This window comes from Macaca mulatta, chromosome 3 (assembly GCF_049350105.2).
Source record: "Macaca mulatta isolate MMU2019108-1 chromosome 3, T2T-MMU8v2.0, whole genome shotgun sequence".
Taxonomy (NCBI): Eukaryota; Metazoa; Chordata; class Mammalia; order Primates; family Cercopithecidae; genus Macaca; species Macaca mulatta.
In genome coordinates this window covers 97,512,880-97,534,403 of record NC_133408.1, presented here as the reverse complement: position 1 = coordinate 97,534,403, position 21,524 = coordinate 97,512,880, and the positions used below count along the sequence as shown (strand labels likewise).

General features: G+C 53.0%; 2 protein-coding genes across 5 annotated transcripts in view; one reads left to right on the top strand and one right to left on the bottom strand.

Moving 5' to 3' along the window:
• MINDY4 (MINDY lysine 48 deubiquitinase 4) overlaps positions 1-21,524 on the top strand; it is a 130,312-nt gene that overhangs the window by 82,588 nt on the left and 26,200 nt on the right. For all 4 annotated transcript variants that reach the window (XM_015133771.3, XM_077996961.1, XM_015133770.3 and 1 more), the window contains exons 10-13: positions 6,385-6,486; positions 8,139-8,202; positions 9,309-9,374; positions 14,917-14,984. In XM_015133771.3, the coding sequence (XP_014989257.2) occupies positions 6,385-6,486; positions 8,139-8,202; positions 9,309-9,374; positions 14,917-14,984 (300 nt within the window). The remainder of the gene's footprint in view (positions 1-6,384; positions 6,487-8,138; positions 8,203-9,308; positions 9,375-14,916; positions 14,985-21,524) is intronic.
• CRHR2 (corticotropin releasing hormone receptor 2) overlaps positions 1-21,524 on the bottom strand; it is a 236,713-nt gene that overhangs the window by 198,553 nt on the left and 16,636 nt on the right. The window lies entirely within an intron of this gene.

Genomic DNA, 21,524 nt, shown 5'->3' with positions numbered 1-21,524 from the left:
GAGAGTGACCTTGCCTTTGTTTGGAGCCCTGAAACTCTGGGTGCTGCTTGTACCCAGGGCTGGGTGCTGCTTGTAGCCCATCCCTACCGGCTGCTGCCCGATCACAGAGGTGCTGTGCTGTGTAGGATGAGTGAAGTGGTCTGACTTCCTGCTCCCACAGGCCTCCTGGCAGGCCTCAGGGGACATCCTTCAGACTCAACTGAGAGGGAGGAGTGGAGAACCTGGCTCAGTTATGGAGCTTGCTGAAAAAGCCTCAGGGGACTCAGGCAGAGGTGTCGCAGGGAGACAAGCTGGGGAGGCCCAGAGATCCTCTCCCCTGACCCCAGCAAGGACTCGCCTCCTCCTGGTGGTGGGCCCGGGCAGCAGGCACCAGATGCCCTCCCCAGCCTTCCCACCCCAGTCTCCTCCCACTCTCCTGCCCTGGTCCTGCCTCGGGTCGCAGGTAGATAGATAGGGGTTGGGGAGGAAGAACCCTCCTGAGGACAGGTTAGGGCTTCTGTCAAGTGAAGACCAGGAAGACCAGGGAGTGAGGGCCGGCTGTCTGGGGCCTGGAGAAGAGAAGGGAGGTGGAGTCCATGTCACTGCTTTGCCAAGGCCCTGCAGGTCAGAGGCTGCAGAAGGTCGTCCTTGCCAAGTGGGTGGGTGTCTAGCCTGTAGATGTTGGTGCCCAGGCTGGGAGGGGGAATGCATGGCTCTGTGCCCCTCAGCCACCCTGGGAGAGGGGAAGTGTGCTGAAGAGAGTACCAGACTGGGTCAGGACCTGGATGATGGTTGTGTGGAAACGGGGCATCACTTTCTCTGTGAAGTAGGAATAGTCCTCTCTGGCCTGCCTAAATTGGACTCAATAAGGAAATGCAAAGTCCTTTGTAAATCTTCAAGGGCTCTCTCTACAAGTGAGTAGGGCCGTCGAACTCAGCCTGCCATGGTACAGATGGGGAAACTGAGGCCCAGAGAGGGAAAGATGGTTGTTCAGGGTCACATCTGGCATCCTTGGCAGAACCAAGACTGGTACCTGGTGCCCCTATGTCACACTGTGCTGCTGTGCCCTGCAAGAGGCATGGAGCAGTGGGGGCCCAGGGAGACAAGGAGGGAGGCTGAGGGCTCTGAGTTTTAGACTTCCATCGCTGGACACCCATCCAGACTCCTAGGGACCAAGGGGTGGATCTGTTCATGAACGGCTTCACGATGGAACCTCCCCTTTGGCTTTAAGTTAGAAAAGATAAACACAGGAGAGTACAGAGAGCAGCATAGCAAACACCTACAGAGCCCCTGCCCCACGCGAGCAAAGGGGAAACACGGGTCATGTGGGTAGGAACCTCTCTCAGTCCTCAGCTCCTCGGTTTCATTGACTTACATAGTTTTCACACTGATTGATTGCCTTATTGATGTTCCTCCAAAAGCCATGTGTGCATGGTTGGGTGTGAGGCTTCAGCACTCCCTTTTGACCCTGAAATTCTAGGATTTCAGACATGATCCAGCTTAAAAAAAAAAAAAAAAAGGCAGGCCCCTCTGTTCTCTTCAGGAACACCACAATGACCTGCCATCAGCTGCCGTCTGCTCTGGGGCCCTGGGGAGCTCAGGCCCTGAGGGCCAAGAGGCAGCCCCTGCACTTTCCTGCCTGTGTGTGGGGTCTGCCTTGGCCCTGGAGGCCCCCACCTCAGATGCTGCCCACCACCACTGATGGGGAAATGGTTCTGTGAAAGCAGATGGAGGATGGGATCGCACTCTCCAGGGAAGTCACGCTGAAATAAAGGCATCTTGGCAGCAGTGGTGTTTTTTCTGCAGAACTGTCTGGCTTCATTAAGACTCATTCCGTCAGGCCAGCAGCCGGCCTCTCCTCATTCGGGAAGGACAGAGCTGGGCAGCAGGACTCAGTGTTTTTCCACTTGAGAAGATGCTGTGCCGGCTCGGCTCACAGAAAGAGATGAAGAGCTCTTGATGCCCCTGAAGGCCTGGAGAGAGCCACAGGCCAGGAGCAGCCCTCAGAGGCGGGTGCAGATCTGAGAGTCGGGGAATCCAGCAAGTCCTCCTCTCACTTCCACTTCGTCTCTGAAATTGGGGAATTGGAGGCCCAGAGAAGGAGGGGAGCTTGCCCAAGGCCTCTGTGGACATTGGTAGCAGAGCCCATGGTCCTGCAGCCCCAGGCCAGCCTTTCTACCCTCTGTTGCAGCTTTTGACCCTGAGAGGGAGCAGACAGGGAGCTCCCCCAAATTGACTATAGACTCTGTACATGGCTCCATGGGCACGGCACGTCACATGGACAGGTGAGGCTATTTTGAGAAGGTTAGGGTAGAAACATCTCTTTCATCTGAAACACTTGGGTAATTTAGGTCAAAGCAGGATGTATTATTCCCTCAAGATCATTTATTTCCCCTATCTCTAGATAAATGTCTTTTTCCTGCACTTCACCTGTAAGGAATTCGACTCTTAAAGAAACTTCTCTTGGTTGAAGAGGCTGGCCAGGTGCCAGCTCCTGGAAGGAGTCTGACCGATCAGGAAGTGCAGACCTGCTTGTCACCCGTGTTCTGCCAGGGAAGGCGTGCGCTGAGCTCTCTGGTAAAGGCCTGGGCGATTCAGACGCAGCACCTCCTTCCCCTGTTGTCATCTGTGGGTGCAGGTTCTTACGCAGGCACATAAAGCCCTGGCTAATCTGAGGTGGGCTAAAACCACGGTCCCCAGCCTTTTTGGCACCAGGGACTGGTTTTGTGGAAGACAACTTTTCCACGGACTGGAGATGGGGTGGGATGGTTTCGGTATGATTCAAGTGCATTACATTCATCATTAGATTCTCATAAGGGGCGTGCAATCTAGATCCCTCGCATGCACAATTCACAATAGGGTTCCTGCTCCCAGAGTCTGATGCCACTGCTGACCTGACAGCAGGTGGAGCGCAGCTTCACTGGCTCGCCCACTGCTCACCTCCTGCTGTGCGGCCTGGTTCCTAACAGGCCACAGACCAGTGCCAGTCTGTGGCCTGGGGGTTGGGAACTCCTGGGTTAAAGACAGAATGGCAGTGTTGGAATGATGCTTCGGGGGCATCTGACCCAGTGCCTGCCTGCATTTGTAGGTGGGCAGGCAAACAAAGGCCAGGGAGTGCAATGGTTTCCCCAGAACCTGTGACCCAGGAATCCAGCCCAAGCCTCTTACCTGTCTGACCACTGTACTTTTTCCAACTCCACCGAGTTTTCTAGAAAACTGTGTCTCAAAAGAGAAAGATGGAGAAGGCCCAGGGAAAAGAGAGACTGGCAGAGTTACTAACTGGAAACCAGTGAAAAGAATGAGGACTTATGCTTGGAGACGTGGTGGTTCAAAGGGGCTGTAAGCAGAGCCTGTAGGATCAGGGGACAGGCCCCACCCCAGAGCAAGATCTCTTGATTGTGTTACATGGTGCTGAAAAGACAGGGTCAAAGGCAAAGGAGGCTGTTTCCTAAAACCAGGTGCCCAGGACAGTTGGTTCTACTTGCCCAAGCTCTCCTTCCTTCCTCAATGTTTATTTTTTTCCAGTTTTTACTTACTATCTGATCTGGGTAAATCACTGTGTCTCCATGCCTCAATTTTCCCATTTTAAAAAGAGGAGATAATAGTACTTCCCTCATAGGATTGCTTTAACAATTTGATGAAATAACATGGAAAGAGCTTATAACAGTGTCTGGCACATGATAAATACTCTATATATGTTGGCTTTTCAAGCATTTTTAATTTTTTTTTTTTTTTTTTTTTTTTTAGAGACAGGGTGTCACTCTGTCACCTAGGCTGGAATACAGTGGCGTGGTCATGGCCCACTGCAGCCTCCAACTCCTAGGCTCAAGTGATCCTCCTGCCTCAGCCTCCTGAGTAGCTGAGACTGCACATGCCACCACACCTGGCTGATTTTTTAATTTTTCCAGACAGAGTCTCGCTATGTTGCCCAGGCTGTTCTCAAACTACTGGCCTCAAGCGATCCTCCCACCCAGGGCTTCCCAGAGTGCTGGGATTGCAGACATGAACCACTGCACCTGGCCAATGTTGGCTTTTAAAGTCTTATTTGTTGCTACACTGAGAAGCTTCCAACTGAGAATTACTTGGTTCAGTAAGTTAGTGTAGAAGTGTTTGCCAGGGGGTCTCCTTACTTCCAGATAGGGAGCTTTTCCAGCATAGGTACACTCCAGGCATGATTTTGTATAACATCTATCCATGTCGGGGAACACAGGTCACACCTGTGTTGTAGGAAGACACGCCCCCGCCCCCACCCCATGTATATGTGCAATGGCGACTGGACGGGGGGCGAGATGGAACAAAAATGCTGGTGGGGCACTGGCTGTAACAGCTGAGCTAAGGGGCAGAACACCCTGGCCTGGGCCACACAGCAGCGGGAGGGTGGGCACGAGGTATTCAGGATGTGCAGTTGGCAGTACTGGCCATCATTTGTATGAGAGCAGGGCATGAAGCAGGAGCTGTGGGGGTAATAGAGTCACGTTTGTGGGTTCTGAGTCCAGTCCTTTCTTCTTTTTCTGATAAGCACTGCTTTCCAGGGTCCCCTTAGTCCTTGGTGTGGGCTCTCCTGAAACCTAGAGCAATGTTTTCTCATGGTTGTTTTCATAGTGAGCCGTGACCTGGGCCAGTGCTCCCAGCAGCTGGGGCATCCGGTTCGGTGAATGCTTGGTAACTATTTCCTCCAAGGAACATGATGGGCTTCCTGAGGCCAAAGAAGTGTCAGGCAGTCGCTGTTTTATTTTCTTAAGTGCTTGAGTACTTGTTGCTTGTCTCATTGGATTTGAAGGATTTCCAGTGTCAGAGGCTTGGTGTCACTTTCATATTAGATGTTGGAAATTCACTTTCTCCTTGTCATGGCCCACGTGGGGACTTGATGTTTTCATAAAAGACAATAGTAATAGGCACCATTGATTCAATAGTCACCACATGCCAGCCACTGGTCCATGGACCTTACAAACATCTCGTGTAAAGCCATGAGGGGGGTGCAGTGGTCATTGCCAGTTTATGGATGAGGAAACTGAGGGGCCACTGTGGTCTGTCACCTTTTAAAGTAATTGGACCACAGCAGCCTGGGTGTAGGTCACTGGCTATATATCCCAGGCACCAGGCAGTGACCACATGCTGCCCACTGTGGTGGGCTGGGTCCTGGTCTCCTGGTTTCTTTTCTCCTGCCCTGGAAAAGAGGGACAAACTTCAGTATTCTTCCTCCCCAACAGTTCCGCATGGAGCTCAGGAATTACTTGGTGACTGAAGGCAGGAACCCCCTCCTCTGTATTCCTTTGAGCCTTAGCAGGGTCATCAAGTCCTTTTGTTTGTTCGGGAGAGACCAGCTAGCTTCCATATGAGTTTTTAAAAAATTTGCAGAATCCAAGAGAAGCGTAGAAGTATAGCTCGAAGGAGTCCTGGGAATGTGAAATGGAAAGAAATATGTATATTCAGCTGTTTCCCTTCCCTCTCATTCAGTTCAGGCACCAGGGACCTCTTAGTTACCTTTTCTATTATAGAGAGGTGTCTGCCATGTTTGATACAGCTGACTGCCTGTCCATTTGCTCCTAAGACTGTCGTGGCACTCTCTCCTCATTCCGCCCCTCAGACCCTTCCTCCTCTACCTCCACTGATTTTAGAGTTCCACAGGGTTCCACCCTCGGCCACTGTCTCTGCTTTTCTTCATTCTGTCTCTGGGAAATCTGTGCCCAGCCCCAGCCGCTCTCTTGGGCTTTCTACATGTCTGACAGCCTTACCTAAAGATCTGAGTGCATCTCAAACTCAGTAAGTCTGAAGTGCGACTCATTATCTTCTATCTCCAACTACCTCTTCCCAGCCACATCGTCCTTATTTCACTTGATGGCACCACCATGTACCCACTCAAAACACAGAGCTCATCCTTGAATCTGTCCTGTCACTCTGTGTCTAAATGTCCAGCAAGTGAGGCTGCTGTCCCCTTGGCCCTGGGAGTGAAGAGCACCGCCTGTACATGCTGTTGACTCCAGGCGCTTGGAGATGGGCATGGCCAGGGCCAGGGCAGAGTCCTGAGATGGCAGTCATTCCCGAGCACTGCTGGCTGGGCCTCCCAGTCCCTGTCAGAACTCATAGCCCTTTCTCTTACACACTTCTGGGCCCCACCAAGCCTGCAGAGACCCCTTTGCTCCTATAGGCCCTTTCCTCTGCCTCCTCCTTCTCCAGCCCCACCCGGGGCCTCCCACTTGAAGGCACCTCCTTTGGCCCTCACCTGTGGAGACACCTCTTTCCTGGGCTTTGCCTTGGGGCTCCTGGGCTGCAGGTGGCCCCTCTGCAGGCAAGGGAAAGGACAGGCCATCTGCAGAGGGGGCTACCTGACCACACTAAGCAGAGCTGCACCATCTCAGCCTTGTGTCCACATGGGCATAAATGCCTTCCTTTTCTTGTCCGCAGGGGACTGCAGCCTTCAGATGCCCACCGGACCCACTGCCTCGCCCTGGCCCTCGCAGATATTGTGTGGCGGGCAGGGGGCCGAGAGAGAGCCGTTGTCGCACTGTAAGTGGTTCCGAGGTCTGTGTTGCCATGGCTCATCGTCTGCTGGCAGCTGCTGGCAAGCTGGCTGTGTGTGTTCCTGTCCTTGGGTCCTTCCGGTCCCCACCCTGTGCCACATGCTGGGAGGAGCCCTGCAAGCCAGCCTGATGTGCTGGGCAGCCCCAGACTCAGGGAGAGCCCCGTCCTTCCATGCGGCCCTGTGATGTCCTCTCTGGGCTCCAGTTCTTATGTGGAAGGCGTGGTCTGTCTGCCCTGGTTTCCTCCTGAGGAGCTCTGGGGTGACCCCTCAGAGGAAGCCTCTGACCCCTGCAGCCAGCTCCTCTCTATCGTTCTCTGATCTGGAGGCCTCGGGAAACAGCCCTTCAGGTTGATCCAGTCCTGACCCCACTGTACTGCTCTTCCCAGTCCCCAAAGCACACTGCCATTTGCTCTGTCACTTGGGTCCCCATCCCATAAAGACTCAGGGAGGTGAGGTGGAACCCAGGCCCTGGACCCAGTTATCCTGACCCGCATCATCTCTTCACCGCTGGCCCCATTCTACTGCACATAACCCACATGCAAGGTTTGCTGGCTCTTCAGCCTGACCCGTCAGAGTGGAAGCATCACTGTCCCAGCTGTGAGGCTAAGCGGTAGTAAAGGTGATCACTTTTGGGGCCAAGGACCATACTCTGGGGGCACATTGGTCACTGTAGCATATCGCTTCAGAGAAAGGACCCTTAGATCAGACTCCCAGTCCTGTTGCTTATTGGCTGTGTGACGTTGGGCAATTGATATAACCGCTCTGTTTACTCATCTGGAAAATGGGGATGATTATAACGATTACTTACTTGGATGGCTGTGAGACCTAAATGAGTCAGTATAAAGAAATGATATATAATAAATATGATTATCAGTTTAAATCATTTTATCAATATGAATAGCTGATAAATAATAATAATTGTGAAGTGTTCAGGACAATGTCTGGCATATACTAAGCACCACGTGTTAGATATCGTTATTTATTTTTGTTATCATTACTGTCACTTGTCTTTGGTACTCACCTTCCAGTTAACCTACTAACCCCGGCCCTTAGGATCTGCAGGGCAGCCCTGAGAACAGATGGGACAGGAATTCAGTTTCTCCCTGTTTTACAGATTAGAAAACAGAAGCCCAGAGAGGGAGGGTGGCTGGTCCAAGGCTACACAGCCACTAAAGGAGCACGGGGCCCCAAATCCGGCTCTGTTTCCCGGCCATCTTGGGCTGCACACCCAGGGGGTGCCTCAGAGACGACGGAGGTGGTGTTCCCCCATCAGTGAAAACGAAGGGCCAGTCAGGATTCCGCAGTCTGGAAACACATTTGTCAGTTGTGGGTGACAGTCAGGCTTCTACTGCCAGGACTTGGGTTTGGGTTTGGTTATTCCAAGCTCTCCCTTTGCGGTCTTTTTTCCGTTTCTTTTTTTTTTTCCTTTTCTTTTAAATCCTGCTATTGGAGTTCTCTGGGCCTAGCCTAGTGGGTGAGTTCAAAGTGGGGAAAAACGAGAAACTCTTGGCTCCATTTTCTCTCTGGAGCCACCTTCTTATTTGTCTTTATTTAATGACACATGTGGTTTCGCCCCGGCTGGAGGGCACGCCTTCTCTCCACTCGGAGGACTCATGCACCTTCCTTTCCTTTTTAGGGCTTCAAGAACACAGCAGTTCAGTCCAACAGGGAAATACAAAGCAGATGGAGTCTTAGAAACAGTATGGCTTTCTGGAAAATTATCACGCAACCTTTGGCTTTGTTTGGGGACTGTCTCCTTTCATATAAGTAAATCCTTCCTCAGCTGGGGACAGGCTGGCCTTCCCACAGCCCAGGTCCCAGGAATCCTCGTCCTGGGATTAGGGTGGGGACAGACGTGGGGTGGCTTTGGGGATGGGCTCCTGCTAGAGCTGGCTTTACGGCCAGAAGGCTGACTGGCTCCCTGTCCCCTCGAGGGTGTACAGGTCTGTACGGTGAAGTCTGTACGGAATGCCTTTTGGTTAAGCCCTGGGCTTCCCTGTGTCCCTCTTCCTCTTTCTTTAGCATCTGCTCCAGGATTGTTGTGGGAGGGGGTGGGGCAGGGGTGGTAAGGAGAGGGAGGGAAAGTTAGAATGTGGGGAGGAACTTTAATAGCTTGGAACACCAGCCATAAAGCCGGATCTAAGTCATACACAATCAGGGACATAATGGGAGACGTACATTTTTGTATTTTGTAAAATATAAAAACAGTGAAGGTTTTCAGCTACCTCTTGCCAACCTCTTCACTGAGAATTTTTGTGTTAACAAGTTAGTTTCATTTGACCTCGGTTTGGGCACGTGTTGCCCTGTGACCCTAACTGAGGGTCTCGCATTGTTGAATATTTTCTCTTGAAGTGTTTTTTCCTGGCGTGCCTGAAAAAGCGAAGGAGACTCTTAAGGGCTGCTTCCCGCTGAACTCAGGACGGCCGGTTCGCTTCCACCTGGCCTGGCTATTGTGATTTGGATATCGACCTCCCCGCCAGCCGCCTCTCTGGTGTCAGTGACTCGCCCATGGGGTGCAGCCCTCCCCTGTTGGGGCCACACAGGAGGCTGGCATTCTGGAGTCTCAGTCCAGGGCTGCCACAAGGCTGCCTGAATCCCAGTGACTCCAGCAGTGCCAGGCAGCCTTTCAGTCACGCAGACGTATGGCCGTGCCTCTCAGCCCCGACTTGGGGACGCTGCTCTCTGATGCAGGGACATTCCCAAGTGGGGCTTTGTAGCTACAGAAGCCGGGGAACAGAAGCTAATCCAGGATGGGGGCACTGCACGGGGCTTGGGCCACTCATCCTGCGTGTTTGTGTCTTCTCAGCTCACGCTCCACAGTTTGGCCTGCTATGAGGACCTGGTGACTTTTCTTCAACAAAGCATTCGTCAGGTATGGAGCGTGCCTTACTCCTGTGGGATGTGCAGCAGTGAGCCTTCTGATTTCACTGTGGGAATAGTGCTGTGAACTGGAGTTCTTCTCCCTGTCATCCCACCCTGGGATGGCGAGAAAGCTGGGAAGGAGTGATTCTGGCCCCTGGTTGGGGGCTGAGGAGAATGGACTTGGGGTGAGGGATCCAGCTCCTGCCATTGCATCCTCAAGGGCTGGTCCTGGAGGCAGGGCACAGGGAGCAGCCACAGCCAGGGCTACTGACAGCAGAGCTGGATGGGTGGGGTCAGGACACAGGAAGCAGCTGTTAGATGGAGGTCAGCACAGCTTTCTCTCTGTTCGAGTGGAAGCAGCCACTGCTGGAATACAGGAGCTCTTTGTCAGTGGAGTGGGTCCTGGGATCAGCTGGTGAGGTGACCAGAAAGCGGCTTCCTGGGTGGGTTGGAGGGCTTAGCAGTGTGATACACACCTTGATTAGTGTCCCTGGGGTGGCAGGGCTGCTCTAGGTGAGGGCTCTGGAGCACCCGCCTCTTGCCAGAGAAGAGCTGTACATTCACTCCTGGCCATGAGCTAGGCGGGATGTGGCCAGGGCCAGACAGCAGCAGATCTCAGGGCTCCGGGAAGTCACGGCAGAGCTGTGGCATCACAGGCTCTGTGGGGAGGGGCCGCACACTCCAGGGGTAAAGAACGCGGTCTCTGGAGCTGGTTGGCCTGGCTTTGAATCTAGATTCACCCTTCAGTAGCTACCTGACCTCAGGCAGCTTACTGAATCCTCCTGTACCTCACTTTCCTCATTTGTAAAATGTAGGTCAGAAGAACAGTGCCTGCCTCAGAGCATCATGCAGAGAGCCTAGGGCAGCTGGGCTGTGCTTGTTCTCAGTAGTTGTTAGCTTCTGTTGTTGACATTAGGATTGCCATTGTAATGATGCTCTAAGGGCAGCCTTGAGATGGGTTCCTTGTAGACACGTATAAATGAGAGGGAAGCGTTTCAGAAGGCGGGTGTGGCCTGAGCTAAGGCCAGCAGACCTGCGACCTCTGAGACCCCCACTACGAGGCCTCACAATTCTGACGTCTGAGTGTCAGGATCGAAGCAGAGGAACAACACAGACCTTTCTCTCCTGGTGTGCTGGCTGGTCCCTGAGCCTTCCCTTGCCTTCCCTTGCCTTCCCTTTGGCCTTCTGGATGTGGGATCCATTCTTTTCGACCCCACAGAAGGCACTGGAGGGTTTGGTGGTAAGCTGGAGAGTGGGAGAACTTGCTGGAAATGGGACCAGGACTAAAGCTCTTGCTGTCAGACTGCATTCCGCAGAACTTTCCCAAGGACCCTGAAAGCCTGGGCACAGCCCTGGGAAATGACCAGGCCCTGGCAGCACCAGATGTCCCTTGGGGAGGCAATGGGACCTGCCCTAAGAACAAGAGGAGGCAGGTGAGGTCGCCGGAGGGTCAGTCCACCTGAAGTGCTTTCACCCCTCAGCCTGGGCAGAGGACTCAGGGCCTGTCCCAAAAGCAGGGATTAGGATGGCTGCCTTTCTACGTGGGTTGCTCTGTCCAGGTGCATGGGAGGAGGAGTGCTGGCTGAGGCATCGGGAGCCTTGGGCTGTCTGTCCTTTGCTACCTGTCCCCAACTCTGGTTTTTCACTGGAGTCACTCAGGCCATCTGCTGATGCGGTGCATTCACCACCTGGCCTGGGCAGAGGAGGCCTGGAGCAGGGGCCTGGGGGCCTCCTCTGGCTTATTCCATAGTCACATGTGGCCTTGGGAAGGTCACTGGCTCTCAGTTTCCCCATCTGGAAAATGGACGATGGAGCAGTTACCGGGTAGCTTCCAGCTCTTCATCATCTAAGTGTGGTCCTCAAAGAAGAAGCTTAAACACGTGGAGAAGGGTGTCTTCCAAATGCAGTACTAGGCAGTCTGAACGAGCAGAAAGGAGACCTGCTATTGTTCCAGAGTGTTGTGAGAGTGCAGCAGTCACAGGAGAGATGAGCAGAGCCTGATGGCATCCGTGTCCGTGTGTGGGATCTGGCCAGGGTGGCCAGGAATGGGATCGCCTAGTCACACTCTCAGCTGAAGCAGAGTGTGGAGCCACCAGGGCCAGGAAAAGGAAGTGACTGGTGAGGCTTCAGGGGCGAAGGTGGAGCCTGAGGGTGATTGCTCAAATGCCCACAGATCCTGAGGCTTGTAGCTGCCCACTGATGGACTGGGGTGGCCCCTCAGCACCAGGACCTCTGCATCCTTGTCCATGAGACGGAGCCTCCCCATCAGCCTGTACCCCAGGACTTTGATGAAGCCTAACCAAGACAGGGACTGTGGAAGGGGTTCAGAGAGTGGGATTTGTTCCAGGGCGAGGGAGCCTCCTTTCAGCAATGCCTCCGGACTCAAAGCAATTGCCTCCTCGCCTGGCTTTGGTCCTTGGTACAGGCAGTCCATATTCGGCCCTCCTCACTCTGGAAGGCAGCTCTCCCCCTGCAGTTTAATTCATGTTTTTGCTGGAAGCAATTGAGCTGCCTCAGCACTGCCCTCACCAAATTCATTTTTCATGGCCTGGGCCTAAGAGGGGTTCCTCGTGCCAGGCCTGGAAGTGTACACCAAGCCATCTTTGCCCAAAATAAATTGCCTCCTTGCTGTGTTTTCATTACTGCTCACTCTCTGGGCAAGGTGTCTGGCAGGCTCCTGGCCAGCTGGAGGATGCCCCCACCTCTGCCTCCCATTGGAGTTCCTTGGTAGACTCAGGTCTCTATGGAGTGCAGAGCAGCACTGGAAGAATGGCCTCTTCTTCCCAAGTGGCACCACTTTCTAGACCCTGATGGCAGTTTTCAGGCCAGTTGCCTTGCCTGACCTCGCCTTTCAATGCAGGCATGTTGCCCTGTGGCCTCCCATGTCTTGGCAGCTTGCATTCGATGAGATAATTGTAATAAAAGTTTTCAAAAACAAAATGGAATATTGGTACCATTTAGTTGTATTCCAGCAAGGGCAAGAAGCCTCAAGCAGGGTTCTTCCCCACCCACTGCAGAGAGGCATGTCAGGGCTCAGGGGGTCTCCTTGAGGGTGTTCCTAGGACTTGGGGAAACGCTGGCATAAATGTAATAATAGTTCCCCAAATTTACACAGAGAGTTGGGGCTTACAGTGGGCTTCTGTGTCCGTTGCTTCATTGCAGGTAGGTAGGCATTACAGGCACGGTGGAAGGGGAAACAGACCACAGACCAAGAAAGTACTGCTGCTGCCCCAGGACAGCATATATGTCCATGGCAGAAGTAGGCAAGAATTCCAGAAGGGGAAACGGAGACCAAGAATACTTTGTGATTCATCCAAGGGGAGATGGAAATTTGTGGCAGATTAGGTAGGCTTTCTATGGAAAGGGACACCGAGACCAAGAGTTTCATGACTTCCCTAGGCAGCATGCAGAGCTGGGACAAGGGGCTGGTGGCCCAAGTCCTCCTGGGCCTGTGTCCCCCTGTGCAGGGGGAGACATCAGCGTTACTCTTTGCCATTTTCAGAGCACTTCCACAGACATTGTCTCATAGAATGTGCCCCAGAAGCCAAGGAAATAGGCCAGGTGGGTCTTCATTATTCTTGTTTTGCAAAGAGGAAACAGGGCAGCAGAAATCAAGTGGCTGGCCTGAGATCACAGAGTGAAGATGAGGTTGATTGAAGATGATTGTTGATTCATTCATTCCATTCCTATTTCCAAAAAAAGATTGGAAGTTGCTTTTTAAAAGAAAATGTTGTCTTCGGGGCTCTGCTGTGCCCCTGCATAGTCAGCTTGCCCTCTCTTGCCTGCGGACCTTTGCACATGCTTCTCCTTTTGGAGCAACGTTCACTTTTCTGATTCCTTACCGTCCCTTAGGTTTCTGTTTGGACATCGCTTTCTCCAAAAACCCTTCCTTGATACTCCCTCCCCAAACTTGAAGTCTGTGTTGAAGGCCCTTCCTATGTGTTTCTGAAGGAGCCTGCATTTCTGTCATGGCAGAACCCCTTCTTCCAGCCTTTTCAAGTTGCTTATTGTTTTTTTTTTCCCTAAGTTACTTCCCCAGGAGGAGAGATCCATATCCACCTTGTTCACAAGTAACAGCCTTAGCTGGGAGCATCCTCTCGTCACAGAAATTTCACCAATAATTTTTTTTTTTTAAATGACTGATTGACCAAGTGAATTCATGGATGGAAACAAAGAGTATATTTTGAGGAAAAGATAATTTTATCAGAAGCTTGAGCTGCAGTAGTTACCATAGTAGAGCACCATATTTGTCTCTGAGCTTCCTGGCAGCCAAGGCAAAAACGTAAACATGATAAGTTTTATAATTTTCATTGTCTGTTCCAGGAGAGACAAGTTGGGATTTTTTTTTTTTCTAATTTTATGTCCAAAATGTGATTACACATAAAGAACAGTGACTATTAAAACAGGCAGTGTCTTCAGTCACAGTTCATGGTTTCCAAAGTGGGATAGGTGAGGCCTTCACACTGACTTGCGGTTGGGGATGGCGTTTCTCCAGGGAGCAGAAGTGACATGGCCCATCCCAGTAGGCTGTGGCCCACTGGGCTCACTGGACAGATGGGCAGGGCAGAGCCAGCTTTGTTCTAACAGCTAACACAGGTGCCAGACCCTGTTTGAGGTACTTTATAAGGATTAACTCACGTAATTTTCACAACTTGATGAGGGTAGGTGCTGTGATTATTACCCTCTTTTTACAGATGAGAAGACTGAGGATAGAGGAGGCCAGGAATGTTTCCATGGTCACATAGCAAGAAGTGGCAGAGCGAGGATTTAAATTAGGCAGACAGGCCCCAGGACCCCAGCTCCAAACCAAAATTGGAGGAGGGCTCACTTTGGATGCAAAAATCTAAGGGGGTGCCAAAAAACTCAGAAGTTAGCAAAACCTGTCTTTTTTAAAAATCAAAGTTAATCAGAAAAATCCACAATGAACAAAATATCAAAATGTTGACATTTTAAAATGTATATATAAACATTTAAGACATGCATCTACACGGCTGCCTCCTCCACCTCACCGGATCCTGACTCTGCTCCAAACCTGCTCTCTGCTGCTCTCAGCACAGCACAGTTCTTCTGAGTAAGGGATCTGGAATTAGAGGTCCGTGGAGTGCCAGTGTGCTGCTGACAAGCTATGCAGCCTCCAGCTGGTCACTCAGTTTCTGAGCCTCAGTTCCACATATGCTAGAGGGCAGTAATCATAGTACTGTCCCCTAGGCCTGTTAGAGTGTTCGGGGTGATAATGCCCATTAGACACTTGCATCATAACGGAGCTGGCCATGACTGTTGCTGTCTTGTGAGTTTCGAGGACTCTGAGGTCACTGATCCTCTCTGTGGTGGTCCTTGCATCACCCTCGCTCTGCTGTCGTTGTCATTCAGGCTGTTCCAATGCCCCATCCTTTAGGAGGTCAGCCTTCGGGCCACCCAGCAACCCCAGGGCTGGGTTGGAGGCAGGTGGCTCAGGGCAGGCTGCTCCCTGGGGTGTGGCTTCCACAGAGGTGTGGGGCTGGGAAGAGGGAGGTGCAAATGGGATGGAGCTCATTTTTCTCTCCCCCTCCCAGTTTGAAGTGGGCCCCTATGGCTGCATCCTGCTCACCCTGTCTGCCATCCTGTCCAGGTCCACGGAGCTGTGAGTATCTTTCTCCCTCAACTCCCTGGGGCTGGGCTGATCTGTCTTGTTCACTGCTGCATCCCTAGAGCCCAGAATGGTGCTTGACACATGTTGGGGGCTCCATGAGTGTTGTGGAAAGGATGAATGAAGCAGTGGAGTAGGGGAAGGAGTAGGGGAAGGTCTGCTGGTAGAGGAGAGAAAGTAGTCACATTCTACATGTACACGTGTCCAGGGCTACCATGTGTGTGGTGGACAATCTGAAAGACACGCCACCAGCCCTCAAGGAGCTTGCCTGGGACGGCAGTGTGTACACACTTGAGCACTCAGGGGGATGCCCCTGGCACTTGTGCAGGGGATGGACAATTGAGGCTGAGACCCAGGAGATGGCCGAGGGCCCTCAAGAGCTCAGGACAGGGAGGCCTCGCTGTAGACCAAGGCAGCCGTGTAGCTGCGAGGACAAGACTGGCATCCTCGGTGGTGAGTGGGCGGTGGCTAGGAGGCCCTAGAGGCAGGGAGAGGTGGCAGGGTGGCTTGTCCTAATCTCCCCTGCCTGACCCCTGTTGGCAGGGTCTCTAGGATGAGTCTGTATCGGATGAAACATGGCCCCCCAGCCTGCTCCACAGCTGGAATTTCCCCATGAAACTCATTTGCTAGGAGCTTTTTAGGCCTCTTTGTATTTGTCACCTGGGCATGTCACCAGGAAGTGTAGCAGATTAAGAGCGCATGAATGGTTGTAGAAAGTACAATCGATTGCCCCATTCTCTTTCAAGCAGAGGACAGAACCCTGGAGGCCTGGAGTCCTGGGAGAGTGAATCTTACTTTGAGGGGTGCATGGTGGGGAGGACTTGGGAACAGCTCTCAGCAGGTGGGCCCTGGGAAGTGGGGAGGCAGGGTGAGTAGCCTTGCGGTGCCCAGGGGCGGGAGGTTGCAGCAGGAGACACTTCTTTCCTGGCCTGGTTGGGTCTGGTCGGCGCCCTCCCTGTTTCCAGGGGCCTCTGCTGTGGATTCGGGGGAGGACAGTGGGGGCTCTGTGACCTCGTGTGCCAGGCTGCCTGCTGCTTGCTGCTTCTGACCTTATTAAATGCGTGTGAGCGCACAGCGCTTTCCAACTTCTAATCCTGCCATAATGATATGATTCATTCCTGGCGTGGACTCACGTGCATGGAGACCATAAGCTGCACCACCTTCTCCCCAGGACTGGGTTTACTCCTGGTTTGGCTCATTCCTGGGCTGACGGGTTGGGTGGGAGTCTCCAGGTCTCCTTGAGGGGAAGCTGCACTCTCAGGAGGGCCAGGCTCAATGATGCCAGTCTCAGCGCCCCCATCCATGTGGGGGCCCTCTGGCTCTGGGAGTCTAGGGCTCTGTGCTCAAGTGTGTCTGTTCTGGTGGTCACCGGGGCAGCCTGGGAGTGGGCGCCTTGTTACCTGCATGCTCCTGCATGTAGCCCTGTCCCTCTGAAAGGGGCTTCAGGGTTCCATGCCCAGGCCAGTCTTCATGTTGTGCAGAGCTGGGGGACTAGGGCTGCTTCTTCCCCCTCCCTACCCTTTCCAGTCAAGCTGGGCACCTGTGGGGAATTAGTGTGGGGAAGGCTGCCCTGCTGGACCCGCACAGCCTCATGCTTATGGGCCTGAGGTCACACCCCTGCCAACACACATACACAAACACAAATATGAATACACACAGATACACAGATGCGCATACATGGCCACACACACAGACACACAAAAACTCACAAAGACATGGACACACACACAGACACATAGTCCAGCTGTTCTTCCAGGACATCTGAGGCCCTTCCCTGGGTCCTGCAGGCAGATGGTCAAGGCCCCTGGGGCAGTATGGGCCTCTGTCTCCCAGAGGACCCAAGTAGAGCCCTGCTGTGGTGTTGGAGCCAGGCAGGCAGGCAGGCATGCCTCGGGCTGCGTCTCACCCTGTGGCCTCCCCTTCCCCTCTCCTAAGATGACAGTGTGTAGGCAGGTCTCATTGCCAGTGGTAAGGATAGCGTCTGTGAAGCTTCCCATGTGCCAGGCCCTTTGCCTTAACATTTTGCACACAAACACATGGAGTCCACAGCAGCCCTGTTAGGTGGGCACCGCCGTGTGAGTGCTCTCACCATCCCTATTTTTCAGAGGAGGAAGCAAGGCTGAGGGAGGTGAGTGGGCTTCGAGATTATACAGCAAGTAAAACTGGTGGCCCTGGGCCCCACCCAGGCCATCTGGCCCCAGAGCTGGCTCTTTGGGTTTGCTGTTTGAAAACCTGAACTTTGGAAAAAGTTGGTTGGTTTTAGGCCTGACTCTCTACTCCTCTGAATAGAGCTGGAGTTTCTTCCTCTAAAGTGGGAGTGAGAATTCCTGCCTCACAAGATGTAGCTGTGCTTAGCACAGCTCCTGGTGGGTACAAGCCGGGAATAATGGCCACGGCTGGTCCGACCCTATCCCAGGAGCTCAGATGCCTCTGTGTGCCTTCTTGTCTTTTCTTGCCTGCAGCCTTGGCTTGGGGCCCTGTGGGGGAGGCCGTGCTGCCATCTCCATAGGCATAACCACAGGGATGTCCAGCAATTCCGGATGGGGCTTCTGCAGTGACACTCACCCTTGGCAGGCACGTCCAGAGCAACCGAGAGCTCCCTGTGCTGAGTGCCGCTGGAGGGGTGAGGAGGGGCCGTGGGACCACGCCCCGCCCAGGGTCATGCAGTGCAGAGGTGTACTTGAGAAGACACCCAACTCTCTCTGATTTGTTCAAGTTCAAGATAACTTTAGTTAAGCTTTTAGTTAAACGGAGGGCTTCAAGTGAGGATCAGGACCGGCTTTGGGCGGCCTGTGCCGCCTGGGGGCTCCTCCGGATCAGTGTTCCCTCCTGACTGCTGCATGCTTCCCCTCGAGGGGTTGCAGGAGATGTGGGCATCTGACTGGAGCTAACCCTTGCACCCCACCTGGGGCCCAGGGGAGACTCCTGAAGAGGAAAGACAGGAATGCCAGCAACGATGGGAACAGCCTGGGCAGTCATGGTGCTGCCCAGATCCCATGAGACAGCCACACTGAAATTATTTCAGATAATGTGCTAGCATTTCTGCATGTGGGAGTGTGCCCGTGAATAAGCCGTTCTATGGCCTTCCAGAGGGTAGTCCCCAGGACAGCCTGCTCCTCTCACGTGCCAGTCACACTGTACTCCAGTGGCGCTCCCTGCATCCCAGCACCTCCAGCCTTGGCTCTCTGAGGGATACGAGGCTCTGCTGAAGGTTTGCAGTGATTTGTAGGGCAATGATAACAGTTCTGGGACTGGAATCCCACCTCTGCCTGCTGCCTCCGGGGCTAGCAGCCAGCAAAGGCCTTTCTCTACAGACACTTGGACGCTTGGGTACAAATGCCATCCACCTCAGGCACCATTAGGTTTGTCCAGGGAAGCCCAGTGGGGTGGCAAGTCACAGGAAGGCACTCACTTCTTGGCCACAATGTAGCACCAGGATACCTAGGTCCTCAGTGCAGCTCAGTCACCGACAACCATGTGACTGACCCAGCCTGTGCCTTGGGTTCTTTATCTAACAGGAGGGGTTGGGCTGGTGCTTTTTAAACTATGTTTGTAATGAAAACAAAATCTGATTTTGTTTACCCAAATAAGCTTTATTCTCAAGCTCACTGTGTGAAGCAGATGCAGCAGAATGACTTCGATTAGAGCAGCAGAGGTGGGAGGGAGAGGCCCCTGCTGCCCCTCCCCAGCCTCCCAATCCAGTACCAACCCCTGCTGTCCAGCCATGGCCCCTGAGACCCCCCTTTGGAGAAACCCCAGCTCTGCATACACAGCTTAAAAACCTCAGGACCAGATGATCGCCGAGGGCCTTCCTGCTCTGGGGTTCAGATTTAGCTTTGCCAGAGAATCCTCTGATGCCATTTCAGGGCAATCTGTTACCACTTTGGGCAGTTGAAAACATATCCTGATAGCAAAAAGAGACAGCTGAGTCTCCAGGACCAATTGCAGTTCAGCTCAAGAGAAGCAGAGTGGTGGGCTGGGAAAACCCAGCCAGTTCTTTACAAATACAGCGTGTGTATGTGTACATTTGTGGTGGTGTGATAGTGTGTGTGTGGATGGGAGAAACTGGTGACGCTGTATGGCCAGGTGTGAGATGACATGGGTGTTGGTGGTTGTATTTGAGATTGTGTGAAGGGTGATTTGATTATGTACACGTGCATGTGATTGTGATGTGTGATAGAGAGGGCATGGTGGTCCCTCCCTCCTGGTGAGGGTTCTCTGACTCATGCTTGGGCACTGGAGGCTTCTCTTCTTTGGCCCTTGCACCAAAGTCAGTGCCTCCTGTCTGTTGGCCATTCCTAACCCAGACCGGAGCCAGGGTGAGGACACCATAGGCAGATGTAAACCTAGCTGAGCGTTGCCGACCACTGCCTGCCTGGACACTTCATTGTCAGAGGCCTCAAGAACAGTCGAGAAACAGACCTTTGAGGTTGGTTTATCCCAGGCTGTGTGCAAAGCCTTGTGAAGGTTTTTTTCCCACTTGGTTTCAAGCTGTTTATTTTCTTTTCTAAGATCTCGAATTACTTATGATAAATCTCATGCAGGATTTCATGCTCACAGAGCTTTGCTGCTTTTCAAACCGCATGGCTAGAACTTTCCCCAGGGAGCTCTTGCAAGCCCCAGGGATGCTCAGGGTCCTGGGGTCAGGGCCAGCTCTGAACCAGACCTGGGCAGCACTGAGCACGGGCTGCTCCGGTGCCTCAGTGGAGCACAGGCCTGGCCAGGTCATTGAGGCCTTGAGAAGATCCAGTGGGGGTGAAAACCTATTTATGCAGTAGATTCTTGGCCTTCATTACAGCAGCAACTTCAGCTTCTCAAAGGCAGTCTTGAAAGTCCGGAAGAGGTGGTAGCTTGTCATTTGCTGAAAGTTTTCGAACAGCACAAGCTAGGTGCTGAGGGTGAGGGATGACACTGGGCAGGACCCACACTATGTCTCTCTGTGGCTCTTCGTAACTCTCCTCAAGAGATTAAAAGCAATGGCAGCAACAAAATAGTTTATTCCTTTGTGCAAACAGTCCTGAAACAAAAGCCAACTGTGAGTATTGGTTGGAAAGACAGTGGCAGAAGCTCAATTCCCAGCCAGTGTAAGCAGAAACAAAGCTACTGACTGATTCCTATCAGAAGCCCAGGCTTTAAGAGGGGCTGGATCCAGGAACCCAGACATTGTCTTTGGGAGTTGGTGTCTGTTCTTTTGTCTCTTCACTTTTGGCTCCTCTGTCCCAGCTGTATTCTCAGGAAGGTCCTCCTGCACGGTGGGCTCAGGGGAGTCCTTCTCCAGCAGCTCCTCAGCCTGCTGGGTGCTGGGTGCCATTCCTGGTGTGATTGCCGTGGCCAGGCCTGGGCTGCACCATCACAGGCATATGGACATGGGGTATCCCCAAAAGGCAGTCACCACCCAGAGAAGGCCGTGACATCTGCTAGCAAAAGGATAGGGCAGAGTCAGGAAACAAGTATCTGAGAACAGGAGAGCCGATGTGAGTTTAGGGTGGGCTGGGCCTTCATGGAGGCCCCCAGGCTCCTCTCAGTAATGGAGAAAAGAGATCACCAAGCTTTCTGTTCCAGCAAGTGTGGGCAGTGCTCACCCTGTCAGAGACCCTCTAGGGGGAATCACGGGGTGGGTGGTTCGTGGGGTGAGATGTGAACAGGGGCTGTTCCCCTTGAGAATCACAGGTTCTTGGAGGTTCAGATGTGCTGTTCTGAATGGGAGGGGTCCATGGGATGCTCGTCAGCTTACCTGGGACTCTGTTGAGCCTCTGCCAGCCCAGAATAATGAGGTGTGAACAGAGCCACCCAGACCAGGAGCCTGACCACTGGGCCTCCATCTCTGCACAGACACCTCGGCTTTGTGGCTCACTTGCCCTCTCTCACCTGAGTCTTCCCCCAGGTCACATGTGAGGCAGGGTGGGATGGGTAAGTGTCCTTCCTACCCAGCGTGCTAAGACGGTTTGAAGCTTAGCTGGGAAACAGGAGGAGAGGAACTTCCTCAATAAACTCCAGCCCAACTTTAACACTGATTCAGATTAGGGCAGAGGCCCCACTAATGAAGATTTTCAGCAATGTCTCAAGAGACCAAGGTGACAATGGAAGGTGGACCCACGGGGGCATGGATGCCAGTGTCATGGAAATAGTGGGCCCGCCACTGAGACTGCACTTCCTTCCACTGACTTTGTCTCTCTCCCTGGTCCCATCCCTGGGAGCCACCTGCTCCTCTGTCCCTAGGCCCCTTTACAGGGAGCCAAATTCTGTCCTGTAGATCTCTGCCTTGCTTCCTCTGGAGACCCTGTGCAGACCCCTGACCCTGTGGAAGACTGAATCTGGAGGCTTAGCCTCATCGGGAGCTGGAGGTGGAGGAGAGAGGGAAAGGGCCCTTGCTGTCATCCTGGGCCTTTGTGGTCTTGTGGTAACCCAAGGGATGGGCCCACAGGCTGGAACCCTTATCTCATTTACAGGTGTGGGAACTTTGAGAAGTAAAGGGTCAGTTAATGGCACAGCTGGCAGCATCACCCGAGGCTCCTGGCTCTCAGTCTAAGACCC